This window comes from Callorhinchus milii, unplaced genomic scaffold, assembly GCF_018977255.1.
Source record: "Callorhinchus milii isolate IMCB2004 unplaced genomic scaffold, IMCB_Cmil_1.0 Scaffold4, whole genome shotgun sequence".
Lineage (NCBI taxonomy): Eukaryota > Metazoa > Chordata > Chondrichthyes > Chimaeriformes > Callorhinchidae > Callorhinchus > Callorhinchus milii.
In genome coordinates this window covers 3,529,345-3,557,069 of record NW_024704745.1, presented here as the reverse complement: position 1 = coordinate 3,557,069, position 27,725 = coordinate 3,529,345, and the positions used below count along the sequence as shown (strand labels likewise).

The window sequence follows — 27,725 nt, the reverse complement described above, 5'->3', positions numbered from 1 at the left end:
TGCACCAAAACAGTGGAACAAGTAGCCACAGCTTCGAAGATACAAAGGATAATTTAAGGACAGACACCAAGTATTTTTTTGTACCCCAGAGAGTAATAATAATCCTTGTATTTGATATAGTGCCTTATCACAACTTCAAGATTTAATGACTCGAATAGGGTTACCAGGAACGGTGGTTGATACCAGGATGCTGGATTCATTTTTCGAAAAAATGCTATAATAAAATAATAATAGAGTATAATGATATTGCTATGCTATCATAGTATGGGTGTTCAGGAAGGATATGATCAAACCTGTGGAATCAGTGGAGGCAGCAACAACAATAATAATAATAATCCTTGCATTTGATACAGCACCTTATCCAGTCTTCCAGATGTCTCAAAGAGCTTCACAGAGTACACTGTAAAGTGAATTGACTATATTTTGTTGGTGAAACGCGGCAGCCAATTGTGCAATAACAGCAACTTGCACTTATACAGCATCGTTCACGTGGTGTAGTGCCCAGAGTGATTCACAGTGGCAGAGTCTGACAACAAACCAGGGGAAGAAAGAGGGAGGTGACCGTACGCACGATCAAAAAGAAAGGTCTTCAGGAGGAGGAGGCAAGGCGGAGGAATTGAGGGAGAGAGTTCCAGAGTTTCGGGACGTAGTGGCTGAAGGCACAGCAGCAAAGATCTTACTAAGAGAGCTTGATAGAGTATGCATATGGGCTGACAACTGGAAAATGAAGTTTAATACACATATTGCAAGCGACAGTATAGAGGAAGCAAGAATAGGAAACACTTGTACTCCATGGATGGGATGTTCAAAGCGGAAGTTGAAAGATTTACGATATCAGTTAACTCATTGCTCACCATGTCAACAGAGTGTGAGACAGCAACAAACAAGGGCAACAGGATGGTGGGCACACAAACAATACGTTACATATCACATCTCTTACCTTGATAAATACAAAATTGTAAGATTGTGGCAAATGCGTAACTCTTCACTCTGACTCAATTATTCAAAACTCCACAGGATTGTTTTCAATTTACTTTTTGCGATGGCTAAAAATAAACTTCTGATACATAATAATAATCCTTGCATTTGATATAGCACCTTATCACGCCATTGAGCCATCTCAAAGCGTTTAAACACCTTAAAGTGGATTGAATATTTTGTGGGCGAAACGTGGCAGCCAAGCAGAGCAGTGTCCCACCAACAGTGGTGGATTGAGTGACCAAATATTTTTTGAGGGATTATCACTGCCGGAAAGCCATCCACCAATCGACCCAACAACCAGGTCCCTACTTGTTGCTAGCTGAACAGAGGCATGTGGAGTAAGGAAAATTTGCCTAAGGTTTCACCCTGCCCGAGAATTGAACCTGGGTCCTCTCACTTACAGTGTGAGGGCACTAACCACTACCCTACAAGACTCCAAGGCATAGCAAATGCTCTACAGAAAATACTACCCATGAATGAAGGAACAGCGAATGAATGTTTTATTTTATATTAAAATCGATTTTATTTTGCATTCGCCATTTGAATTGTAGAATGTGCTTTAATGCACCTCATATTTGGTGGAAACACTTCACCATTTTTCAGAAGCCTTTTTATTTTGAAAATATTTCTGGTGAGCATGAAAATGACAAGCAAATACAGGATCAAACATAATAATCCTTGCATTTGATATAGCTCCTTATCTCATCTTCGAGGCGGCTCGAAGCGCTTCACAGAAGATACCGTAAAATGAATTGATTGTTTATTTTGTCACTTTATAAACATACACGGTAGTAGTTCACGTTATCCACTCGACTGATAAATTTGTTGGTTTATCTGTGCTATTGCACACCGATTTTTTTGTTTGTGAATCGTTAAAACAGAGTAACTGCTAAAGAAACAGTCATCGTTTTGTTTTAATCCAAAGAAAGGTGATCTTTCTTTGTCTATCTTGACTTTGTGGGAGCTAAATGTTTCTAACATTTACCACAAATAGGTGTCAGCCTCAATTGATACTGTAGCATTCTCGCCTCTTGAGTCAGAAGGTTGTGGGTTCAATCCCCACATTGAGACTTTGAGCTCATAGTGCTGCGCACATATTGTTTGACAATTTCACCAAGAATATGCAGAGTCACTACACTTTACAGTAAATCCCATGAAGTGCTTTGAAATATTTTGATGATATGATAAGGCTCTATGTCAGATAAATTGTGGAGTCCTACAGCTTAGTGGTTAGGGCACTCGCCTCGCAAGTGAGAGGACCTGAGTCCGATTCCAAGGCAGGGCGAAGCATTGGGCAAGTTTCCTTACTCCACACAGAGCCTAATAATAATCCCTCCAAAAACAATAATAAATTGGTAATTTTCAATCTACGACTGTTTGTGGGACATTGCTGTGCGCAATTGGCTGCCGCGTTTGCCCACAAATATACAGTCAATTCACTTTACAGTGTGTTCTGTGAAGCGCTTTGGGGCGTCCTCCTGACGTGAAAAGCGCTATATCAAATGCAAGGATTATTATTATTATTGGACAATTGGAAATAATAATTTGGTCACTCAATCCACAACTGTTTGTGGGACACTACTGTGCGCAATTGGCTGCAGTGTTTGACCCACATAATATACAGTCAATTCACTTTGCAGTGTATTCTCAGAAGTGCTTTAAGACATCTCAATAATGTGATAAGGCGCTACATGAAATGCAAGGATAATTATTATAGACATATCTGCTCCTTTGTAAATTAAGATACTGTTTTGAGAATTAATATGTCAGAAAACAAAGAACAAATCCAGAAACTTGTTTAACTGGAGGTTTAACATTCTTATTAGAAGACGGAGGTAATTTTAAGAGGCTTATGAGAGCAACAAATCAAAATCAATGTCAATCAAGAACAGCAACAACAACTTGTGTTTATATCATGCCCTTCACACACGGTAGCGTCTCGGAGCGCTTAACAGTGGCGGAGTCTGACAGAATTGGAGCCAAGCCATCCAGCTGAGATATTTACCTTGTTGTACATCTGAACCTGTTCATAGAGAAAATGTCGAAACGTCTCTTTGTAGTCGTTACTGAGCTCCATGTTAAAATGATTCATTTCAGCTGCAGTCACAGAAAACAAACCAGTGCAGTTATTCAATGGGAAATACAGCTGTCCGGAGAGAGTTTCGAATGTATAAATGCAAGCCTGTCACCGTTTTATACTTCACAAATGCATGAATTTCAAAACAATCTCTCTTTTATAATAGTCCAAGCTTCAGAAATTAAAATCCAACTTCTATCTATTGATTCCAGTTTCCTCAGACTCATTTTTCTTTAAAAAATATCTAAAATAAGTTTCAGACTAAAAATATTAAGAGTTGGTACATTTAAATGGACAATGCTGTACTTTTGACTTAAAAATACATGGTTAATTACAACAACCACAAAACGGTAGGGTTAGAAGGGTATCAGTGGCAAGCTTTGTGGTTTTAGCTGGTTAGACTCCAGGAGTTACCCCAACGCACACTCTGCGGACCCCAAGCCTTGGCTCTTATCAACCTGTGCCTAGTACTTCCTAGAATTAGGTGAGCAGGATGCGGCCCTCCAGGGAGAGAGTGCACATCCCGTTCCAACAATCTAGCTCTGGGATTTCTATGTGAAGGTGGGATACATGGAATTCTCAGCTTGGTTATTGCCGGAGTCTAACCAACTAAAACTGCATAGCTTGCCATTGATATCGTTGTCTGGCAAGCTTTTCCGCTGCTTGTTCAGCTAGGAATAACCTACCCGTCAGGGCTTTGTCTTACAGGGTTAACAGGAGCTGAGTAGGATGACTCCCTACCCACAGTGATCGGTCTGCCCTTTTGAGTCCTACTGATGAGCCAGGCTGTGCTGTCATCGGACCCTCCTGGCTCAGGAATCAGACTAGGGGGACCGCCGCAGAGGGCTGGCGTGATTCCGATATTCCGTTAGCAGGCATGTCACCTTGGAGTCAATTCAGCTTATCAATTCACTTATCTTCCCTCCACTCCCAAGGAACCCGGGCACACTTCAACAACAACAAAATCATATTTGCGTAACGCTTTTCGCCTGGTGAAGACGTCCCAAGGCGCTGGACAGTCAGTGTTCGGACCTGAGCTGGGGGTCGGGATTGGGGAGGGTGGAGGGCAGGGGCAAACAGGGTGATCGAAAGCATGGGCGAAGTGGAGGGTCTTGAAGGAGGCGAGGCGAAGGGACTGTGGGATGGACTTCCAAAGAGTGAGGGCAGAGTGGCAGAAAGCCCGCCCGCCAGGGGACATGAAGCAGGACGGAGCCCCCTGAGTGGAGGGAACAGGCAAGGTGGTAGGGGATTAGGAGGTCGCAGAGATAGGGGGGAGACCAGAGAAAATCAATGCAGCCTCAGGATTACGTACAGTGAATCTCCCTTCTACAGTTGGGCGATAAATTAAGTTCTATGACAGTCACAGAAAAAAGCACATGACATATTTTAAAAAATAACGTGAATGAAAATACAGTGTGTGATATGGTGATCACATACTGCATCAATCTCTGGAAGAGTTAAAGAAATCAGGTGTAACTGCATATATAAAAAGTCCCTCTTACCAAGTGCGTTCTCCTACCAACTGTTTTGAGACTTAGAAGCCCAGAAACATGTAAGAGCTCAAACATACCTTGTATCGCAGAAGACACTATTCCAGCCTTGTAAACTACAGCTTCCTTCTCTTTGAGTGTAACTTTGTTGGTCTGAGCGAGCTTTTCATATTCATGAGCTTTTTCTATTGCTCCCTTAGACAAAACAATTGCATTGTTTCAAGAAAAAAAGAAATATTTTACACAGTGTAGTAAGATGTTTGTAGTGTAGTGGTGAGCCCGCTTGCCTCGCAAACAAAAGGTTTGATTCCTGGGCAGGGCAAAACCTTGGTCAAGTTTCCTTACTCCACACGCCTCTATTTACCTAGCAGTAAGTAGGAACCTGGTTATTAGTCAATTGGCGGATCACTTTCCCTCCCTCATCCGCGCCCCCCAAAAATTTGGTCACTCAATCCACAACTGCTTATGGGACATTGCTGTGCGCAATTGGCTGCTGCGTTTCGCCCACAAAATACAATCAAACCACGTTACAGTATATTCTGTGAAGCGCTTTGAGACGTCTCAATGACGTGATAAGGCGCTACGTCAAATGCAAGGCTTATTATTATGTTATAGGAATTGGACTTCAATATTGTCTCTATTGCGAGGGCAAACATTGCAATAGTTGTGGTGTAGCTATAAGTATATAAAACAATAAATAAACTTTGTTTTTACCAATGCCTGATTCACTCTAGTAACTGGATGCACAATGGTAACTTATCTTCTCATTCATGATACACTGTGTAATGCACAATATTTGCCTCACAAGACACGATAAACTAGAATTTATTTCTAGCTTTATTGATTTGCGTTGGTTGGTTGGTTGTGGGAGAGTGCTAATTACATCCCCCAGAACATAATTGGTGTTGAAAAGTGATAGACAGCAAACAATTATCCCATCTGATTGCCAAAATATCCAAATGTGGCCGCATTGAATGAAAGGTCATCTGATAAGCCAATAAAAGCAGTACCACTGGGTGCCAGGTTTGCATTTATCACAGCAGTGTGAAGGAGAAACATAAAGGCAAATAGCAGTGCTGAACGAAAGTCAAACAATTTTACACAGGACTCTGCAAGACTCTAAAGTGAAGCGGAACAGAGCGAGTTGGTACTGTAGTCATTCACTCTATTTTAAAGCCGTTCTGCTTTCAGTATGGATGTGTTGAGGAAGAGGATTCTAATCTTACGCTGGCTGGAGCTACTGCTCAGTTTTGTCTGGTTTCTGCTAACTACACAGGAAGGTCCATCTGACTTTGCATGGACCGTGCTGTCTCTTCTCTGTGCGGTATTTTGCATTACAATGAATGGCATCATTCTTTTCCTGGAGACTGGCACGGGTGAGGACCAGTGTCACCTCCTGTCACATTTCACTGAAGTGAGCGTCTTCAGTCTTGCTGTGACATTCACTGCAGGGTCTGTTGTGCAAATGATCAGTCTGATTGAGATAGCTATGTTGCTTCAACCTGGCCAGTACCATATTAAACCTATTCCACCTTGGCTGAACAGCTTGAGGTTTACAGTGGCCTCAACTGTGTGTACATGCTTGGCCTGCTTAGTGTATTGGCTGGACCATCATTACACTAGGCGTGGGATCACACAACAAGGACTGGTTGTCATTACACCGAAACCCACATATGGGTTGAAGCTGACGTTTTCTTTCATTTTGTTGTTCTTGCTGTGGGAGTCTGAAGAAAGCGGAACCTTTTCGACCACCTGGTTTTACCTCACAGCTCACGTCATTTCCGTGATAAAGGCCGCCACGTTTCTGATTCCTTCGGAAGTGTCGGAACTAAAGATCAAGTTAGGAATCATTTGTGCCAACTTGGCACTGACGCTGGTCTATGGACAAGCGCTGCTGGTCTGGCCTGAACGTGTCCTGATCCAGTGCAGTAAGGAGGTATATTCGGAACTTTGTGCTGGCAAAGAAACCAACCAACGTTGTGCAATGTTATTTTATAGTCTTTGCAGCAGAGGGATTATGTTTGTTGTACTAACCAGCATCACTCTCCTATTGCTCATCTATGACTCGATGGTGACACTTTACTTACAATAACAGGTGGTAAACATCTAAAATATTACCATTCATGTATGTTACAGGTTATAAGCCAGAGGACCTGGGATTGATTCCTGGGCAGGGCGAAACATTGGTCAAGTTTCCTTATTCCACCCTCTGTTTACCTAAGAACCCGGTTGTTAGCCAATTGGCAGATCGATTTTCCGGGGATAATAATCGCTTCAAAAAAATAATAATAATAATTTGGTCATTCAATCCACCACTGTTTGTGGGACACTGCTGTGTGTAATTGGCTGCGTGTTTCGCCTACAAAATATACAGTCACTTCACTTTACAGTATATTCTGTGAAGCGCTTTGAGGCATCTAGAAAATGTGATAAGGCAAGTGTCAAATGCAAGGATTATTATTATTTAATGTTTTGAATATTTTTACCCAACAAGAATATAAGAATATAAGAATTTGCTAGGCGAAAGAAGACCAAGAAGGTGCATTCATTTTCGCCTTCCACCATCGTGGCAGTCGCATGCACATGTCACGTCCCAAAACTATATACTGTATAACATGTTACTCATTATGTAAATCTATTCCTCAGGATACATTAGTATTTCCAAAACTCCACTGCCCATGTCCTCACTCACTCATCATCCTAGTCCTCACCAGTAACCACTGACTCCCTGTCTCCCAGTGGGTCAATTTCAAGGTCCTCCCTCTCACCTGTAAATCCAACTACTCTTTGACACCTCCTCAAATCTCATCCTTTCTACTCTTCTCCCTATTTTTCTGCTGGCCTCCTCCGCTCAGCTAACCCAGGCTTGTTGCCCATCCCTCACCCTTTTGCATCACCACCAGTGACTGAGCATTCAGTTGCTGTGCCCCTAACTTCAACTTCCTCCTTCCCATTTTCATGTCACGCCTGAAGACCTTCCTCTTCGACCATATGCATGGTCACCACCTTTTCCCCCCAGCTCGACATCATAGTCTGTCACGCTACCCTGCGTGAGGGGCGCTACATAAATGCAAGTTGTTGTACTCCCACCCCGAACATCCATCTGACACATTTCTTTCTATCTTTAATTCCCACCTCAAATACTTCCTCTTCGAATGTATCAAGGGCCACCCACCCCCTACTTGGAATCCAACCGCAGCCTTGTAAGGTCCTCAGAGACATAACACCACGTGAAGAGTGCTATTTAAATAATAATAATCCTTGCATTTGACACAGCGCCTTATCACTTCTTCGAGACGTCTCAAAGCGTTTCACAGAATATACTTAAAGTGAATTGACTGTATATTTTGTGGGCGAAACGCGGCAGCCAATTGCGCACAGCAGAATCCCACAAACAGTCGTGGATTGAATGATCAAATTATTATTTTTTTTTTTGAAGGGATTTTTACTCCCCAAAAAAGCAATCTGCCAATCGACTAACAACCGGGTTCCTACTTGCTGCAAGGTAAACAGAGGCATATGGAGTAAGGAAACTTGCCCAACATTTCATCCTGCTCGGGAATCGAACCCAAGTCCTCTCGCATGCGAGGCAAGTGCTCTGACTAATACACTACAGGACTCCACAAACTGTTGTTGTTGTAATTAAAACATTAGGGTATTATATATAGGAGTAAGACTCTGATTGAAAACAAATGCTTGCTTCATGTTTCCCACCTAAAAGGCTTTTTAAAAATATATATATTTATATAATATTGTATTACACCACGTTTATATAAATATTTGTGGGAATAATTCGGAGAGGGATATGGCTATTTGATAAGATTTGAAGGAAAAAGGTGTGATATCTTGTGATGTCAGTACGGAGAATGTGTGTTTATTACGTATGCTATGGGTTAATTTCTTTTAATAACATTATTTGAAGCAGTGTTATTAAAAAAAATCACTCATACGTAGTGGAAAACAGAAGTTTTGAAAATTATTTTGTTTTTTAAGACTTTGTGTGTGAGAACTCCACCGTTCAGAATCTTCATTCATTAAAGGATTTAACCCTGATAATATAATAATCCACTACCCTCCAATACCTGGGAAACTCCAGCAATGCTCCTTCACTGAGTAACAAACAATGTAAAAGATTGCACTCTTTTTTTACATAATAATAATAATAATAATCCTTGCATGTGATATAATCTGATCACGTCTTCAAGTCAACAACAACTTACATTTCTATTGCGCCTTTCACATTGGGAGGATGTAAGTGAGAATGCTGCACAATGTCTCAAAGTGATTCACAGAATATACTGAAAAGTGAATTGACCGCATATGTTGTGAGTGAAATGCGGCAGCCAATTGTGCACAGCAGTGTCCCACAAACAGTCACGGATTGAATGACCAAATGCAAGGCTCTAACCAATACGCTACATGCTTTTTGCTTGATTTCTTATGATCTCTTGACTACACTGCTGTCCTAGTAACTTATGCAGGAACATAATGGCTGTCTAAAAGTCCCAAATAAGAACCTCTTAATAGTTTCAATCACCCTCCATTAGCTGTAGGGCAGGTCATAAGCAAGAAAACAATAAGTTTCAACATTGTTTTTTAACGGATGCAAATAAAATTCTTAAGGCTGATAAACGTGCATCAGAGATTTTTTCAAAAACCCACATGCATTTTATAGAACTTTAGTGTGTATACTGAATGAAAGAGTAATTTATTCTTTGTTTTGTTTTTTAAAAAAATAATGCACTAGGTTGAAAAGTATTTCCATACACCTTATAATAATAATCCTTGCATTTGATATCGGGCCTTATCACGTCTTCGAGACATCTCAAAGCACTTCACAGAATATATTGTAAAGTGGATTGATTGTGTATATTGTGAGCGAAGCACAGCAGCCAACTGCGCACAACAGTGTCCCACAAACAGTTGTGGATTGAGCTATTATTATCCCCAGAAAAATGATCCACCAATCGTCTTAACAACCAGGTTACTGCTAAGTAAACAGAGGTATGTGCAGTAAGGAAACTTGCCTAAGGTTTCACCCTGCCGGGAATCGAGCCCAGATCCTCTAGTTTGCGAGGCGAGTGCTCTAACCAATCCACAAATGTAGTGACTATGTATTTTGCAGACGAACTACATTAAGAGCATTCATTAATACAGGTATTTCATTCAGAGTAACTAATAATCACAACTAACCTTGAGGACATTTATTATATCAGGGTAACATGACAGCAGCCCTTTGTACTGTTTACTAATCTCAAGCAAGTAGTGCACATTTTCCTTTGGCTGCAACACAAACAAGAAAAGAAGCAATTACTCAGACCAATGCAACAAAATCCGCATGAAACAAATATTCTTATACAATCTGCGTAAAATTTCCAAACCATCTGTACAACAATAACAACAACAACAAATTGCATTCACACAGCGCCTTTCAATTCAGGAGGATGTCCCAAGGCGATGGACATCCAGGGATTCGGACCAGAGCAGGGGGATGGGATCAAGAGCAGTTGAGGGTAGGGGTAGGAGGGCGGCTGAAAGCCCTGTTGAAGAGGAGGGTCTTGAGATGTGCCTTGAAGGAGGCAAGGGAAGGAACGAGGTGAAGGGACAGTGGGATGGAGTTTCAAGGTGTGGCGGCAAAAAGGCTGAACGCCCAATGGTGGGGCGGGCTGGGTGGGGGACGTGCAGCAGGCCGGAGCCTGGTGAGGGGAGGGAACGGACAGGTTGATATGGTGTCAGCAGGCCGCAAAGGAAGGAAGGAGCAAGGCCGGGGAGGGCTTTGAAGGTGAAGATGAGGATTTTGACCACTAACCCCGGGGGATGGGGAGCTAGTGGAGCCTGACGAGGGTGGGGGCGATAGGTTCATGGAGGCAGGCAATGTTGTGGAGTTGGGGAAAGGCAGAGCGGGTCATGGCACGGATGTATCAGAACTCTTGGTGGTTAAATAACAATGACAAATTACATTTGTATAGCTCCTTTCTCATCAGGAGGACGTCCCAAGGCACTGGACAGTCAGGTATTTGGACACGAACTAGGGTTTGGGATCAGGAGGGGTAGAGGGCAGGCAGGATGGGTGTAGAAGGGTGATCGAAGACATGGTCGAAGAGCCATGCCTTGAAGGAGAGAAGGGAGGGAGCGAGGCGAAGAGACTGTAGGATGGAGTTCCAAAGGGTGGGGGAGGGGGGTGCAGAGAGGCTGAAGGCCTGACCGCTGATGGTGGGGTGGGCCAGGCGGGCGACAGCTAACTGCGTTTTAAAATGATATTCACCTGATCGGAATAAAGATCCCCAATGTCGTTGTATGTTTTTCCAGCGAAAGCTAATGCACTTGTAATTGAATCTTTCTCTTTTGGAAAAGAAAAGTAAAGATAAGTTTAGTCCAAGTCTCAGCAGGATCTTCACTAATCAGGATTGCCCTCGGTATCTTTGGCCTGAAGTGTCAATTCAACTTTGGTGTATTGTTTCAGACTCTCTCAGCTGAAGTTATACATGGTCAATGCAGTTGCTTGACCGCTCTCAGATTGGTGGCCAAATTGACATCCTCCTCGAGATGGAGGTGATAGGGGGTGGGGGGGGGGCGGAGGTTGGAGGTGTCTCCTTGGACAAGGTGACATTCTTGTCAACGTTATGTTGGGATCAAGCCAGCCCGCAGTGGCGGTCTCGGCAGTCCGGTTCCTTAGCCAGGCGGGTCCATAGTATTCCAGGCACTGCTGATGACCGCACAGGCAGGACATTGGCAGGACTCAGAATGGCAGACCAGTCAGACACCCAGCTGACCCCGCCCCCCAAAAATCGGTGGCACCCAGCCAAGAAGCAGAGAATGATTCACAACATAAAACCGTGTACTTGCTGGTATTAATGGGCTCTGTGATGCCTTGTCACAACAACTGTCCATTAAATCGCTCAACAGCCAGTCAATACAGATGTTTTTAAGAACGCAGGGTATGAACTCTCTGTACCATTGAAACGGTGAAGAATGCGTCACAAACTCTTTACCACAGGGCATCAATTTAATATACTGCAGTTTGACTAGAGGGCATCAATTTATGTTAGCAAATGGGGAGCTTAGGAGGATTCCTTTCGCCCACAGAGTAGTTAGGAAATGGAATGTCCTGCCGGGAGCGATGGTTGAGGCAGAATCCATATTGGATTACGTTGGATGAGACGTTAAACCAAAGTCCCATCTGCCTGTTCAGGTGGATGTTAAAGATCCCATGGCATTATTCCATAAGAAAAAGGAGTTCTCTCTCCCAATAGCCTGACCAACAATATGGAATCCTGCAGCTCAGTGGTTAGAGCACTCATCTCGCAAGCGAGTGACCTGGGTTCTATTCCCGACAGGGCGAAATGTTGGCAAGTTTCCTTACTCCACATGCCTGTTTGCTAGCAGTAAGTAGGAACCTGTTTGTTACTCGATCGGCGGATCGCTTTTCCATGGGCGAAATGATAAATCACAATAAAGCCTCAAAAGCAAGGGTCAAAACTGACAGAACGTAGCACATAAAAAGACAACGTAGTCTTTCTAATCAATTTGAAATGTTATACTTAAAGATGTACTTTCATCCTTGAATTTGATATAGCGCCTTATCACATTGTTGAGCCGTGTCAAAGTGCTTCACATATGTACCTTACTTAATATTATCATAGGTTATTAAATAATATTAATACTTATTTATTTACCATGGTATTTGCTTTTAGCAAAGGATGCTGAGAAATCCAGAAAACTTTTTCCAATTTTGTGGTATTCGGATTTCACTGCTGTAAAAACAGATTTAAAACAAATGTTAAAAATACGCTAATAAATGGGAATCCTAACACACTGAAGCAGCAGCACTGAGTTTGTTACCAGTTTTGCAGAACACCAAAAACCTGTGACATGTCCAGTCTGTCCTTTGGATTAATCTGGGTGCCCACAATGTACAGGGCGTCCACAAAATCCTCTTACGCCCCTGCCGCAAAACAGCTGTACGAAACTACAGAGGAGCTGAAACAAGCTGTCAGAGAAGCATTTCACCTTGGCACTCACTCCATCATGCTACGGAAGATGTGGCGATGGATCATTATATGCCATGAAAATGATGACGCTCACTCACACTCATCCTCTGGACATCTAAATACAGTCAACCACTGAATACAGTTAAACACTTCTAAATACAGTTGTCATCATTCTTCCACATGTTTCAGCTGTTGGTCAGCGCACTGTAGGGAAAGCACATGGGGGTAACAGGACTTTGTGGAGACTCTGTAGATTGTAATATTTGTAGCCAAGAGAATTACTTGAATATAAGCTAACAATAGGTACAACAAGAGCGATTAGTTTCCCATGTGCATAGCATTCACAATGACTGGTCAAGTACTCGACAGCCACTGAAGAGTATTAGATAACTATTGCTCCGTGACTCTCATTCTTGAGTACCTCAACCTTTCTATCCTTTCTGTGGAGTCGCCTTTCCATTTATTGCCTCACGCAAGACATGTGCAGTGCTGATCGTCACCCATTTAAGTCCATTATCAACAACAACTTAGTCATGACATGCTTTTCACGTAAAAGAAACATCTCAAAAATGTTTTAAGCAATGAAATTATTAGAATGAAATGACGGTTCCTACAAAGGCACGTAGAGTAGAGTAGTTCATTTGAGCTGGCTCCATCCTACAAACTACAGCGAGAGGAGTAGACGATCAACCCCAATTAATCAGGGATTAAAGGGTTAAATTACATGAACGGGGTTGCATAAACTTGGTCTGTATTCCCTTGAGTTTAGACGGTTGAGGGCTGATCTGATTGAGGTGTTCAAAATGATAAAGGGATTCGATAGGGTAGCTGCAGAGAAACTATTTCCTCTGGTGGGGGGAATCCAGAATAAGGGGGCCATCATCTTAAAATTAGAGTGAGGCCATTCAGGAGTGAAATCAGGAGGCAATTTTTCACACAAAGGAGTAGTGGAAATCTCTCTCTCCCAAAAGGCTGTGAATGCTGGATCAGAACAAGGGGGCATAATCTTAAAATTAGAGCTAGGTCATTTAGGAGTAAAATCAGGAAGCATTTTTTCACGCAAAGGGTAGTGGAAATGTGGAAGTCCCTTCCCCCAAAAGACTGTGGATGCTGGATCCATTCACATTTTCAAGACTGAGGTGGATAGATGTTTGTTAGGTCGGGGTATCAAGGGATATGGGGCAAACGTGGGTAATTAGAGTTGAGGTACAGATCAGCCGTGATCTAAAAGGATGATGGGACAGGCCCGAGGGGCTGGAAGCCCTACTCCTGTTTCTATGTTCCAAATTGGGTGATTTCAGATGAGGAAGGAATTTAAGACAAGAGGACCAGCAGGAAAACAACACTTTTCTTTAGCCTATTAAAGGTATTATAAAGCAATGGTTTGGGTCCATACAATCAGGCTTTAGGGGTCACCATAAATACATGTCCATCAGTTCACTTCCCTTTAACAGAAATGGTTGGGTGAGTTGTATTGAAAGGGCAATATTGAGCCGAAATGGGTGGGGCAATCCTGCCACTTTGTAAATCACCTGTGCGACCACACTTGGAATACTGTGTGCAGTTCTGGTCACCGCGATATAAAAAGGATATTGGAACGATTAGGAGGATACAGAGGAGGGCAACCAAAATGATTGAGGGGACAGAGGGACTGGACTATGAGGAGCGATTAAATAGACTGGGTGTGTTCACACTGGAGTTGAGAAACATGAGGGATGATACGATTACAGTTTTTAAGATTCTAAAGGGACCAGATAATGTAGTCATGATAAGAAGAACCAGAGGGCACAGCCCGCGATTGAAGGGGGGGGTAAAGTCAGAACAAATCTGCGGAAACAATACCTCAGTGAGCGGGCAGTAAATATATGGAACAGGCTCCCTGTTGGGAGATGGAGGAAGCAGAAAGTATTGATTCTTTCAACGACAAATTGGATAGATTTCTGTTAGGAAATAATATCTTGAGCTACAGTGAATAGTTTGGAGCACGACATATGCATGGGACTGCCAGGATGGTGGAAGGCGAACGGGATGGACCTTGGTCTTCTTTCGTCCAGCTAATTTATATGTTCTTGAATGGTATTGCTTTTAGGGAATAGATAAAACACTTGTAAAATAAGTAACGATTTAACAATTACGTACTTCCAGTGTTCCGTATCCAGTGTTCCTCCACCACTGTTGTGAGGTTTTTAATACTTTCTCCCAAACATTTTACGAAGGTCAGAAACATTTCTGTTTCTTCGCTGTCGGTATAAAATAAATCGAAACAAAAATCTCGTCAACAAATATAAAGAGCTGCACAACTAAGTTAACTAACACGGTGATAATAATAGTCCTTCCATTTGATACGGGGTCATTGAGACATCTCAAAGCGCTTCGCAGAATATTGTAAAGTGTATTTTGTAGCGAAAACATGGCAGCCAATTGCGCACAGCAGAGTCCCACAAACAGTCGTGGATTGAGTGACCCATTTTTTTATTTTTTGAGGACGGGATTATTACCCCTGGAAAGCGATCTACCAATCGACTAACAACCGGGTTCCTTCTTGGTAAATGCTAGGTAAACAGAGGCGTGTGAAGTAAGGAAACTTGCCCAACATTTCGCACTGCTGGGAATTGAACCCAGGTCTCTTGCTTGCGAGCCGAGTGCTCTCACCACTAAGCTACAGGTCTCTTTCTACGGACTTCACAAAATAGACATGAGAAGGGAGCTATAGAAATGCAAGTTGTTGTAACCGCATTAACAGCTAAATAGAGGTGTGGAGTTCCTGAGGTGAGGGGTGTTTTGGATAAAAAGTCGGCCACTCTGAGGGCAGGAAGGACACATAGCAGGCGCATGTTAGCCAAGTGGGTCATTAGTTGGGTTGACCTGTAGAGAAGGCACCTACCCATCCAGCAGCCTGAACTCTGATGATGCCATAACCTCAGCGAAGATCATTCCTCCAACTGCTTCATCTTTTTCTGCTATTCGTTTGCCAATTTTCCATTCCTGGAAGTTATCAACACTGCAGCTTTCCATCATCCATTATTATAATAATATAATAATAATTTTGCAATTGATATAGCACCTGATCATGACTTTGAGATGTCTCAAAGCACTTCTCAGAATATACTGTAAAGTGAATTGACTAGTACATTTTTTTTGCCCGAAACAACAGTGTCTCACAAACAGTCATCAAATTATTATTTTTAGTTTCAGCTTTTTTTGGAGGGATTATTACCCCCGGAAAAGCGATTCGGGAATCAGCTACCAACTGGATTCCGACTTACTGCTAGAGGTGTGTGGAGTAAGGAAACTTGCCTAAGGTTTCATTCTGCCCGGGAATCGAACACAGGTCTCTCGCTTGTGAGGCGAGTGCTCTAACCAATACGCTACAGGACTCCAGTTCCATAAGCAAGAATGGGCAAATGCAAATTACTGTCCACAGGGCATTATCTGATGCAAGGCAGTGAGCTTCTGCATTATTTCCATTTGTGCTTATTGAAGTGGTTCTGATTGCTTTTTGCTCACAAAGGCAACTTTTCCAATTTTGGTGCAGGCGCTCCCAAAACAAAGAGGTCCTCTATTGAGCACATATACACAATAAATCTCATCTGCCCAACAACTGGAAAGAAATTCCACCTGTGGCTAGATTCGCTCTGTTTATGTAGCATTTCTATTATAATTTCTATTATATGGAGTCCTATAGCTTAGTGGTTAGAGCACTCGCCTCACAATCGAGAGGACCTGGGTTCAATTCCCGGGCGGGGCGAAACGTTGGGCAAGTTTCCTTACTCCACACGACTCTGTTTACCCAGCAGTAAGTAGGAACCCAGTTGTTAGTTGATTGGTGATTGCTTTTCTGGGGCTAATAATCTCTTGAAAATAATAATAATAATAAATTCAGTGACTGACTCAATCGACGACTGTTTGTGGGACACTGCTGTGCACAATTGGCTGCCACATTTTCGCCTACAAAATATTCAGTCAATTCACTATACAGTATATCCTGCGAAGCGCTTTGAGACATCTCGAAGATGTGATAAGGGGCTATATCAAATGCAAGGATTATTATTATTATTTCACAGCATCCAGAATTTGGCAAATTCTTAAATACAAAAAAGGCGGAACATAAATGTTTCTTGCTATACAAATTTAATCTTGTTGTTGTTGTTGTTGTATATTATGCTCGGTATGATTTTGATCATCTGCAAGCACTGGCTGAGTACTCACTTTCACGTCTGTGGTTCTGATAAAATGTTGGAAGATGTCACTGTGCGCGACAACAGGGTGGCGAGACATGCGGTTTATCCAGGCCTGTAAACCACCCATTCGACCCAGCACAAATTCATCACTGAAGCGCCCTAGAGGTAGAAAATATTTTCAGAGGGAAAACGTGCGAAAATAAAACGTAAACGGACAGTCAAAAAATAATATTAACAATCCTTGCATTTGACTTAGTGCTTTATTACGACCACCTCGACGGTCTCCGCCGGCTCCACCATCCAAAAGATCCAGCAAGTCCAAAACTTCCTTTGCCCACATGCTCACCTTCATTAAACTCCGTAGCCCCATCACACCATTTCTAGCCAGGCTCCACTGACTCCCTATCACCGAATGAATCGATTTCAAGACCCTCACACTGGTTTTCAAATCCCTTGGTGCTCTGGCACCTCCCTCTCACTTCAACCTGTTTACCCCCAACCCACTGCCTCCACTTGGCTGGCTCCAGCCTCCTGCATGTCCCTCGTGCCCTCCATTCCATCATCGGTGGCCGCACTTTCAACCACTACGCCATGAAACTCTGGAACACTCTTCCTCTATTTCTCCGCCTTGCCGCATCCTTCCCCATCTTCAGGTCACGCCTGAAAACCTTCCTCTTCAACCTATGTCACCTCCCTTCTCCCCCCAACTTAGCGTCAAGTGCTCTTGGATGCTACCCTGTGTGAGGGGCACTATGTACATGCAAGTTATTGTTATCTTTGGGACTTCTCAAAGCGCTTCAAAGAGTATACTGTAAAGTGAATTGACTATATTTTGTGGGTAAACCACGAATGACAACATTTAGCCAATTGTGTCAGTTAGATAAAGACTCAATAATATTTTCAGGGGAAATTTCTGCATTGTCTCTTGTTCATTTCATCCATATTAATTTTTTTGTGGTCAGCCGGGTGATTGACACATGCGGAAACCCATCACCGTGCTTAAGAGGATCCAAACCAAGCTGTGATTTCCATGCATCCCACCTATGCATGGAAACCCCAGAGATAGTTTGTTGGAATGGAATGCCCTCTCTCTCTCTCCCTGGAGGCATGCATCCTGCTTACCTAATTCCGGAAAGTATTAGGCACAGGTTGGTAAGAGCTGAGGCTTGAGTGCGCGTTGGGGGTAACTGCTGGAGTCTAACCAGCTCACATTGATGTCCGGCAAGCTTTCCCACTGCGTATCCAGCTAGGACCACCCTACCCATTAGGACTTTGCGTTTCAGGGTTAAAAGGAGCTGAGTGGTAGGATTCTGTTGTCTTGCCAAGGAGCCAGGCTGGCTGTGCTGTCATTAGCAATGCCATATTAATAACAGATCGGACATTTTGACAACGATATAACGCAGTGCAGTCTTCTCCTATTCATAATGAACTTTGACCACCGTGACGGAAACCTCAGGCATGTCCCAAGTGTGCTGACAACACGTTACTCACGTGGGTCAGTCACCCGGCTGACCCTCCAAAAGATTACTCACATGGGATGTCTTTCTCGGGCAGGAGTGGGATGGCGATTAATGAGCCAAATTTCTCTAGCAGTCGACAGTGCAGCCAGTCAAAATGTTTGTATCGGTGATACACTGATTTATCGGTGTCCTACAAAACGTTAAGAAATTAAGTCGCTTTAAAGTGTTCCACGTGAGTGAGTGAGTGAGTGTCAGGAAGCAAACATTTTTACTAGAACTCTCAAATAAACAGCTACAGCTCGCAGCATTTTCCAAAACGCTCTTCACCGTTCCCTAGATCCATCACTTTTCTCTCTTGAAGCAGTTTTTCTTGGCGCAGTGATTATTGCCGACCCTTAACTGTGGCAGACCCGCTCCTCCGACCCACTGATTGAGACATCCAAGCTGTAAGCTGTTGAGTCATTTTCATTTGTTCATTGATTTGGAAAGAGTCGAATCAATGATCTTTACAGTGGAGGGGGATTAAAACTTTACAGTGGAGTCCTGTAACTCAGTGGTTAGAGCACTCGCCTCGCAAGTGAGAGGACCCGGGTTTGATTCCTGGACAGGGCAAAACTTTCGGCAAGTTTCCTTAATCCACACACCTCTGTTAACCTAGCAGTAAGTAGGAACCCAGTTGTTGGCCAATCAGCGGATGTCTAACTGGAGATAATAATCCCTCAAAAAAAATTGGTCACTCAATCCACTCAATCTAGGTAAGCAGAGGTAACCAGGTCTTCTCACGTATGAGGTGAACGCTCTAATCAGTACGCTGCAGGATTCCACATCAGTGGGATAATGAACCATTTACAATATAATAATCCTTGCATTTGTTATGATGCCTTAACATGTCATCAAGGCCTCTCAAAGCACTTTACAGGATATATTGTAAATACAATACAAGTTTACATTTATACAGCACCTATCACATTGGGAGGATGCCTCAAGGTGCTTGATGGTTCTTGCACCTCAGCTGTGGCTGGGAGCTGAAGGGGGTGGGGAGGGGAAAGAAAGATGACCGGAGGCGTGGTCAAAGTGGAAGGTCTTGAGACAGACCGTGGATGAGGTGAGGGTGGGGGGAGTTTGGCAGGGAGAGTTGGAGGGACACCAAGATGGGGCAGATAGGCTGAAAGCCTGACTGCCGATGGTGGGACAGATAGGGGCAGGAGATATGAAGCAGGCCGGGTGTGATTGTGCTGATTATGTTGGTGAAATAGAAATGTTAAAGTGCCAAGACTTAACTTACATCGTTTAACTTTGGTTTAATATTCCTTCCAATAAGATAGCATCAGAATTCAAAAGACTTGTTACGGCCTGGAATGCACTGCCTGAAAAGGTGGTGGAAGTAGATTTGATAGCACCTTTCTTCTGTGTTTAACATTCTATGAGTCTATGTGACCCAAGTGTTCATTTTAAGAGAAAGATTTAAAAAGAAAAAGGGATTTGATAGGGTAGCTTCAGGGAAACCAGTTCCTCTGGTGGGGAAATCCAAAACAAGGGGTTATAAACTTAAAAGTAGAGCTAAGCCATTTAGGAGTGAAATCAGGAAGCATTTTTTCACGCAAAGGTTAGTGGAAAACTGGAACGCACTCCCCCAAAAGGCTGTGGATTATGGCTGGATCCATTCACATTGTCAAGACTGAGGAATAGATGTTTGTTAGGTCAGGGTGTCAAGGGATAACGGGCAAGGGCGGGTAAATTGGAGTTGAAGATCAGCCATGATCTAATGGATTAGGCTGAACAGCCTCCTCCTGTGTCTCAACTCTCTGTAACTCATACTTACATTAGGTGTAATTTGGTAAGAAATATATTTCTTCATTCCAGAATATTTGGATCCCATCTGTGGATTGGTTACGGTGCATTCTAACGGAACAATAGGATAAATCCAGGATGCACCGTTCTCGTTGAACTAAAGCAAACGTAAAGCACCACGTTAATTTCAGGTGATAACAATCTGATCTGATTTCTGTGGGTCAAAGGCATCACTGATGCAAACAACAACAATTTACATTTATATGCCGCTTTTCACATTGGAAATACGCCTAAAGCGCTTCACACAGCATACTGGGAGCCCGAGCTGGGTGGTGGGGGGGGGGGGAAGTTACCTTGGCCCTGTTGAAAAGATAGGTCTTAAGAGTGCTTGGAAACAAGCGAGAAAGAGGATTTGGGTTCAATTCCCAGACCAATGGCAAGTTTTCATACTGAAACCGCCTCTGTCTGCCTGACAGTAAGTCGGAACCCGTGTGTTAGTTGATTGGCGGATCGCTTTCTGGGATTAATAATACCTCAAAAAAATTAATTAAGTAATTTGGTCACTTAATCCACGACTGTTTGTGGGACACGGCTGTGAGCATTTTGCTGCCTCATTTCGCCCCAAAACATACAGACAATTCATTTTACAGTGCATCCTGTAAACACTTAGAGAAGTCTCAACGATGATAAGGTGCTATATCAAATTGCAAGGATTATTATCTGCAGAATGACACCTCTGATAGTGCAGTGCTCCCCCAGTACTACACCCCACTTTCTGGTAATAGCAGTGCTATTTCTACAGGCGCAGAATTATCTTTATTCTTGCTCTTGGATGATCATAAGTTCCTTTTTTTTAAAAACTGCTTCTTCATCCTTCTGGCAAGGTCATGTTTTTTCGAGGGACATAATGAGTGAACTACGTATTATGCATTGGTTATGGGTGTTCCTGAGCCATCGTTCAGATCAGGCATGAAAGCAAGGTCCTGCCTGCCTGTTCAGGTGGATGTTAAAGGCCTCAAGGCACTATTCGATAAGAGAAGAGAGTTTCTCTCTCCCAGTGTCCTAGCTGACAATCCTCCAAAATAAAATCAGTCATTCACTTCATGTCTGTTTGTGGGACATTGCCATTGCCATGTGCAAATCAGCTGCTTGTATTCACCTATAAGTATACAGTAAAATCCTGTGAAGCACTTTCAGACATCTCAATGGCACAATGAGGCACTATATCAAATGATAGAATTATTATTATTATTTGTAAACTGTATGTATATGTAGATAATTGTTTGGGGAGGACAAGTTTGCAGGACTATGGGGAAAGAGCGGGGGAGTGGGATTGATTTGGATAGCACTTTTCAAAGAGTCGGCACAGACACAATGGGCTGAATGGCCTCCTTCTGTGCTGCATAATTCTATGATTCTATGATATGAATGCTGTGTGATCTTATATTGTGTTGCGATTTACATCAATTAGTATAACTTTACTGATAGATTTTTTTAATGTTTAAAAAATGTAGAATTCACATTCACCGCTGACTGATCCTCCTGCTAATGACTTAAAGCCACAGTATCCTTCTGTGTAAACCCTGAAAAGATTTAAGGAACAAAGACGTACTACTTCCCTTTCAACTCATATTGGTGCAGTCAGCTCTCAAGGCTTAAAAACACTGCCAGGATTTCTCAACATGAGAATGTATCTGTAGGCATCTGCAGTGAACCCACAGAGTAAAACACGTTGGGGAAACCGTATGGTTAAAAAAGATCTTATGCGATAATAATAATCCTTGCCTTTGATATAGCACCTTATCACGTCTTCGAGACGTCTCAAAGCACTTCACAGAATACACTGTAAAGTTAATTGACTGTATATTTTGTGAGTGAAACGTGGTCGCTAATTGCGTACTGCAATCATGGATGGAGTGACCAAACTATTATATATTTTTGAAGGGATTATTAAGGGTAAAGGTAAGGTTAGATGATCAAATGCTTACTCACGATCATTGCTATTTTTGTTGTGGTTTTCACAGTTTTTCCCAGGATGAAGGGTTCTGCTTCTGTTTTTGTGAAATGATACACTCTGCAAAAACACCCGGAGAAGTGGTTATATTATCAGAGAGAGACACAGTTCAATCTGTTGTGGTGCAACCTAGGCTTTGTTCACCATAGATACCACTTCCACATGCAACAGTCAGGTACAAGCTCAAGCTCAGAATAGGATCCACTCACACGTCCTTTCCGGCTGCTATCGTCACGGCCCACGTGAGATGAGCTGCCATTTCAGCGGCATGTAGACCAGCATTAGTTTGCACTGCTCAATCCCCCTTGTTTGGTTGTGCTGGAGAATTGTGCCCGCACACTGTGTTTCGTCAATGCAGGAGTCACTTAACAGGGCTGTTGGCATCTGGTGCAATGTATCGAGGCACTTCACCGGGCTTGTAAGCAGAAGGCTTTGTATAGGCCTTGGTGGGTTAAGGACTGAACACTTCCTCATCTAACGTGTTTGCACGAGTCATTACAGCCTTTTCACTCACTTTTTTATCTACCTATCCAAATAGATCTAAAATATCAACCTCGCTTCCCCTTTTCTTTTCTGGTCAGTCGTGTGTTTGACACTGAATGGTCCAACTTTTTGGCTGCTGAGGGCTGGATGTCCTACCAGAGAAACGTCTGCATAATCAATATTTTCGTGTTACCCTTCCAGAAACATCACATAATATTTAATGGTTATGGAGGGAGCAGGTGGACCAGATGAAATTAAATGGGGTGGGGGCACAGGTGGATGAAATCAGCCCGAGGGCCGGATCTGGCCTGTGGGCCGCCAGTTGGGCCACCTTGCTTTCTGTCACTGGCAAGGAAAAGGAAAGATTGCCACTCAGCCAACGCAGCAACATGGTAAGGCACCATATCAAATGCAAGGATTACTATTATTATTATGGTCCAAAATTTAAGTGACTGTTGACTGTACTTTGTACCTGCATCAGTCTCAAGGTACTGAGAGCAAAAGGTTTAAACTTTGTCATATTCAAAATCACACCCAAATCTTACAATTGTATTTTAATAATCCTTAATAATCCTCTTGCATTTGATATAGTGCCTCATCACGTCTTCGAGACATCTCAAAGCTCTTCACAGAATATATTGTAAAGTGAATTTCATGTATATTATGCCGTGTTCTTCTGTGTAAAATGCTTCTGATTATTTTATTTTCTTCCCTTGTAAACTACACAAGAAAATGAATCCGTTACCTGTGTAGTTAGGCTTGCCTGAATGATTGATTTCTCCATGTCAGCCAGTGTTACTGTAGGATTAGCCAACAAAATGCGAATGGACAAGCTGAACAAAGTGGCACTTTATCTCCCAAATATGGAATTACTAGAACCTCTGAGAACCTAAGCTGCTCGTGCTCTATTGAGGCAAGTAAGTTTTAATTTCCTTCAAATCCCTCCATGCTTGCCCTTCCTTTCCTCTGTGACCTGCTAACTCCATATTGACCTGTGCGCTCCCTCTGCTCAGCAGGCTCTGTCCTGCTCCACATCCCCCGCCAGCCCGCCCCACCATTGTTGGTAAGGCCTTCATCCTCACTGCATCCCACAGTCCCTTCACCTCGCTCCCTTGCCTTCAAGGGCCGTCTCAAGACACTACTCTTCGGCCTTCGGTCACCCGCCTATCCTTACCCTCCCTGCCCTCCACCCCTCCTAATCCAAACCCCTTGCTCGGGTCCAATTCTCTGACTAACCAATGCCTTGGGACATCCTCCTGACGTGAAAGGCGTTATACAAATATAATTTGTTGTTGTTGTTAATCACCTATAATCTGTGAAGTTCTGGTTCACAAACTGCAGTCTGATATAAGAGATGTACATCCACACGTCTCTTTAGAAATTGATGCACCACCAAAGGAAGTTAGGCTGGGTATAAAGTACAATCGAATGTGACATCAGGTAACATAGCCTTTTCTCCTCCCCATAAGACTCTGCAGTCAACCCTTAACAACAACAATTTATGTATATGAAGCATCTTTTGATGTCAAGAAGGATGTCTCAAGATCCTCGTGTTCAGGGTTCTGCTCAGTACCAATCATAGACAGGAATTAGTAACTGACAGACAAGAATTAATAACTCACAGACAATCAAGACTTTGGAGGTGGAACCATCTTAACCTCCAGCAATTTGACACATGAAATGAATTACATGAATGCCATAAATCCGATTTTGTTTAGAATCATAGAAACTTACAGTACAGAAGGAGGCCACTCAGCCCATCAGGCCAGTGGCAGCTCTTTGAAAGAGCTATTCAACTCATCCCACTCCCCTGCTCTTACCCCATAGCCTTGAACATTTTTCCTTTTCAAGTACCTATCCTATTCCCTTTTGAAAGTTGCTATCGAATCTGCTTCCCCCACTCTTTCAAGCAGTGCATTCCAGATCGTAATAATTCTCATCTCCCCCTCTGGTTCTTTTGCCAATTATCTTAAATCTGTGTCTTTTGGTTAATGACCCACCCGCCAGAGGAAACAGTTTCTCCTTATTTACTCTGTCAAAACCCCATTTACGTTACATTATTATTTGGAATCCCTTTTTACCTGCTTGTCTTCCTGTTGCTTTTTAACATTTGTTCAAGATTGTCTTTCCCCTCCTCTAGCCCAAAGGATATTAGCTCATAATCTGATTCCAGAAATTCTGTAATGAGAATGGCAGAAATGTTTAGTAACCTACAGTGTTGGGACAACTCCGGGTATGAAATATCTATGCATTTATCTTGAATATGAAATAAGTGAGGTCTCCTTGGAGCTGAACTGGCTCCCACGTGACCTGCCTGGCATTCCAAATGTCGGAATCGAGCCAGCCCTCTGTGGCAGTCTCAGTGGTCTAGATCCTGAGCCAGATGAGTCCGCAGTATTCCAGGGCAATGCTGATGACAGCACAGCCAGCCTGGCTCATCTGCCCTGAAGGGCAGACCAGTCATTGTGTGGGCAGGGACTTATGCCACTCAGCACCTGTTAACACTGCAAGCCAAAGCCCTAATGGATAGGGTGGTCCTAGCTGGACAAGCAGTGGGAAAGCTTGCCAGACTGCGCTATCAATGGCAAGCTAAAGTGGTTTCAGCCGGTTAGACTCCAACAGTTACCCCAACGCACACTCTGGGGTCCCCAAGCCTTGGCTCTTGCCAACCCGCACCTCATACCTTCCGGAATTAGGTAAGCAGGATGTGTCCCTCCAGGGAGAGAGAGAGCATATTCCATTCCAACAATCTATCTCTGGGGATTAATATGTGTAGTTGGGATGCATGGAATTCTCAGTTCGGTTGAGATACTCTTAAGCAGGATAATGGATTTCCGCATGTGTCAGAGTGATTCCAGGGATCTACCGTTAGGAAATACTCCTCATGCTTATGAGGAGCATTTCATGAATTAAATCATGAATTAAATTACAGGGTGCTAACACAAGCGTGGATATGACCGTAGAGTTAAAACATAGCTCGTCATTTATAGGTGACGATGAGTACATACCAGAAAAGACTGAACAGTTGTCAGTATTCAGTGGTTTGATCTGTAGAAAGAAAAGTGAACATGGTCAGAAATATTTATTTACAGACATAAAATCATAGAATCTTACAGCACAGAAGGAGGCCATTCGGGCTATCCAATCAATCCCACTCGACCATTCTCGCCCCATAGTCCTGCAATTTTTTTCCTTTTCAAGTACCTATCCAATTCACTTTTGAAAGTTATTATCAAAACTGCTTCCACCGCCCTTTCAGACAGTGGACACTTGGGAAAGACACATTTGCAGGGCTTCGGGGAGAGAGTGGAGAAGTGGGATTGATTTGGACAGCTCTTTTCAAAGAGCCGGCACAGACACAATGGGCCGAATGGCCTCCTTCGGTGCTGTACAATTCTATGATTCTATGAATGCATTCCAGATCGTAACAACTTTCTATGTGAAAACAATTCTGCTCATCTGCCCTCTGGTTCTTTTGTCAACTATCTTAATTCTGTGTCCTCCGGTTACCGACTCACCCGCCTATGGAAACAGTTTCTCCTTATTTACTCTATTTAAACCCCTCATAATTTTGAACACCTCTCTTAAATTAAGTTAAATTAAACATGATCCAGCTAATCCAAAATTCCCTTGCCCACATACTCACCTTCACTAAACTCTGTACCCCCATCACAGCAGTCCTAGCTCGGCTCTACTGGCTCCCTATCGCCGAATGGATTGATTTCAGGATCCTCACACTTGTTTTCAAATCCCTTCAAACCCTGACACCTCCCTACCTCTCCGACCTGCTTACTTCCCACTCCACTACCCGCTGGCTGGGCGGGGTGCGGCTGGCTGGGTGGGGGGGGGAGGGGTCGGCAGGGCGTGCTGGGTGAGGGGGGCGGCCGGGCGTGCTGGGTGGGGGCCGGGCGTGCTGGGTGGGGGGCGCGGCCGGGCGTGCTGGGTGGGGGCCGGGCGTGCTGGGTGGGGGCCGGGCGTGCTGGGTGGGGGCCGGGCGTGCTGGGTGGGGGGCCGGGCGTGCTGGGTGGGGGCCGGGCGTGCTGGGTGGGGGCCGGGCGTGCTGGGTGGGGGCCGGGCGTGCTGGGTGGGGGCCGGGCGTGCTGGGTGGGGGCCGGGCGTGCTGGGTGGGGGCCGGGCGTGCTGGGTGGGGCCGGGCGTGCTGGGTGGGGGCCGGGCGTGCTGGGTGGGGGCCGGGGGGGGGGGGCGGGCGTGCTGGGTGGGGGCCGGGCGTGCTGGGTGGGGGCCGGGCGTGCTGGGTGGGGGCCGGGCGTGCTGGGTGGGGGCCGGGCGTGCTGGGTGGGGGCCGGGCGTGCTGGGTGGGGGCCGGGCGTGCTGGGTGGGGGCCGGGCGTGCTGGGTGGGGGCTGGGCGTGCTGGGTGGGGGCTGGGCGTGCTGGGTGGGGGCTGGGCGTGCTGGGTGGGGGCTGGGCGTGCTGGGGAGGGTGGTGGCTGCGTGTGGTCAGGTCACAGAAGTAGGGAGGGACATGAGGAAGGATTTAAACCCGAGAATGCAGACCTTGAGTTTAAGAAAACAGAACATTGCATCGATTGTCCTGAAGAACAAAGTATTGTTTCTTTGTACCTCGGTGTAATCCGGCTCCTCATAAATTGTCTCATATTCAGGCAAGGCTTCATCCTCATGGAATAACTGGAGAATGGTTTAAAAAAAAATGAGGGAGAATCAGCTTTATACCATAGATTTTCATAGACTGTACAAAATGGAAACAAGCCACTCGGACCAACAAGTCCGTGCCAGTGTTTACAATCCACATGAGTCTCCACCCATTCCTTCCTCCCTCCCATACCTTTCTATTCCCTTCTCTCTCATTTGTATATCTAGCTTCCTCTTAAATGCGTCTTTGCTTCCTGATACCACCAGCTTCAAACGATTAATTCAACAGTCTCACTTCCCTCTGCATGAAGTTCTGCTAAATTCTCTTTCACATCCTCTAGTTGTCATCTTATGCTTGTTTGCCAAGTAACGCACTGCCCAACAAGTGGGAACAGCCTAATTATGCTAATGTCATTGATCCCTTTTACAAATTTAAGCACCCTCACTTATGCTACGCAGCCTATCCCGATAGCAGTAATCTGCCAACTCTCGGGGGTGTTGCATTGTTGGAGGGGCTGTTTTTCGGATGATACATTAAACCGAGGTCCTGTCTGCCTGTTCCGGTGTATATCATGGCGCTATTGAAAAGAGAAGGGAGTTTCTCTGTCCCGGTGTCCTGGCCAACAATCCTTCAAATAAAATTGGT

General features: G+C 44.0%; 1 protein-coding gene across 2 annotated transcripts in view; it reads right to left on the bottom strand.

Moving 5' to 3' along the window:
* Positions 1-27,725, bottom strand: part of LOC103187291 (sorting nexin-9) — a 34,951-nt gene that overhangs the window by 1,009 nt on the left and 6,217 nt on the right. Inside the window, exons 4-17 of one of the 2 annotated variants that reach the window (XM_007906721.2) lie at positions 27,050-27,115; positions 25,477-25,516; positions 24,550-24,646; positions 21,964-22,045; positions 20,003-20,128; positions 18,253-18,370; positions 16,749-16,879; positions 15,424-15,524; positions 14,679-14,779; positions 12,225-12,302; positions 10,814-10,890; positions 9,742-9,831; positions 4,629-4,743; positions 2,987-3,078 (exon numbers count right to left, since the gene is read on the bottom strand). In XM_007906721.2, the coding sequence (XP_007904912.1) occupies positions 2,987-3,078; positions 4,629-4,743; positions 9,742-9,831; positions 10,814-10,890; positions 12,225-12,302; positions 14,679-14,779; positions 15,424-15,524; positions 16,749-16,879; positions 18,253-18,370; positions 20,003-20,128; positions 21,964-22,045; positions 24,550-24,646; positions 25,477-25,516; positions 27,050-27,115 (1,314 nt within the window). Of the gene's footprint in view, positions 1-2,910; positions 3,079-4,628; positions 4,744-9,741; positions 9,832-10,813; positions 10,891-12,224; positions 12,303-14,678; positions 14,780-15,423; positions 15,525-16,748; positions 16,880-18,252; positions 18,371-20,002; positions 20,129-21,963; positions 22,046-24,549; positions 24,647-25,476; positions 25,517-27,049; positions 27,116-27,725 lie in introns of those variants that run through there. The other variant, XM_007906719.2, reaches the window with a different exon arrangement.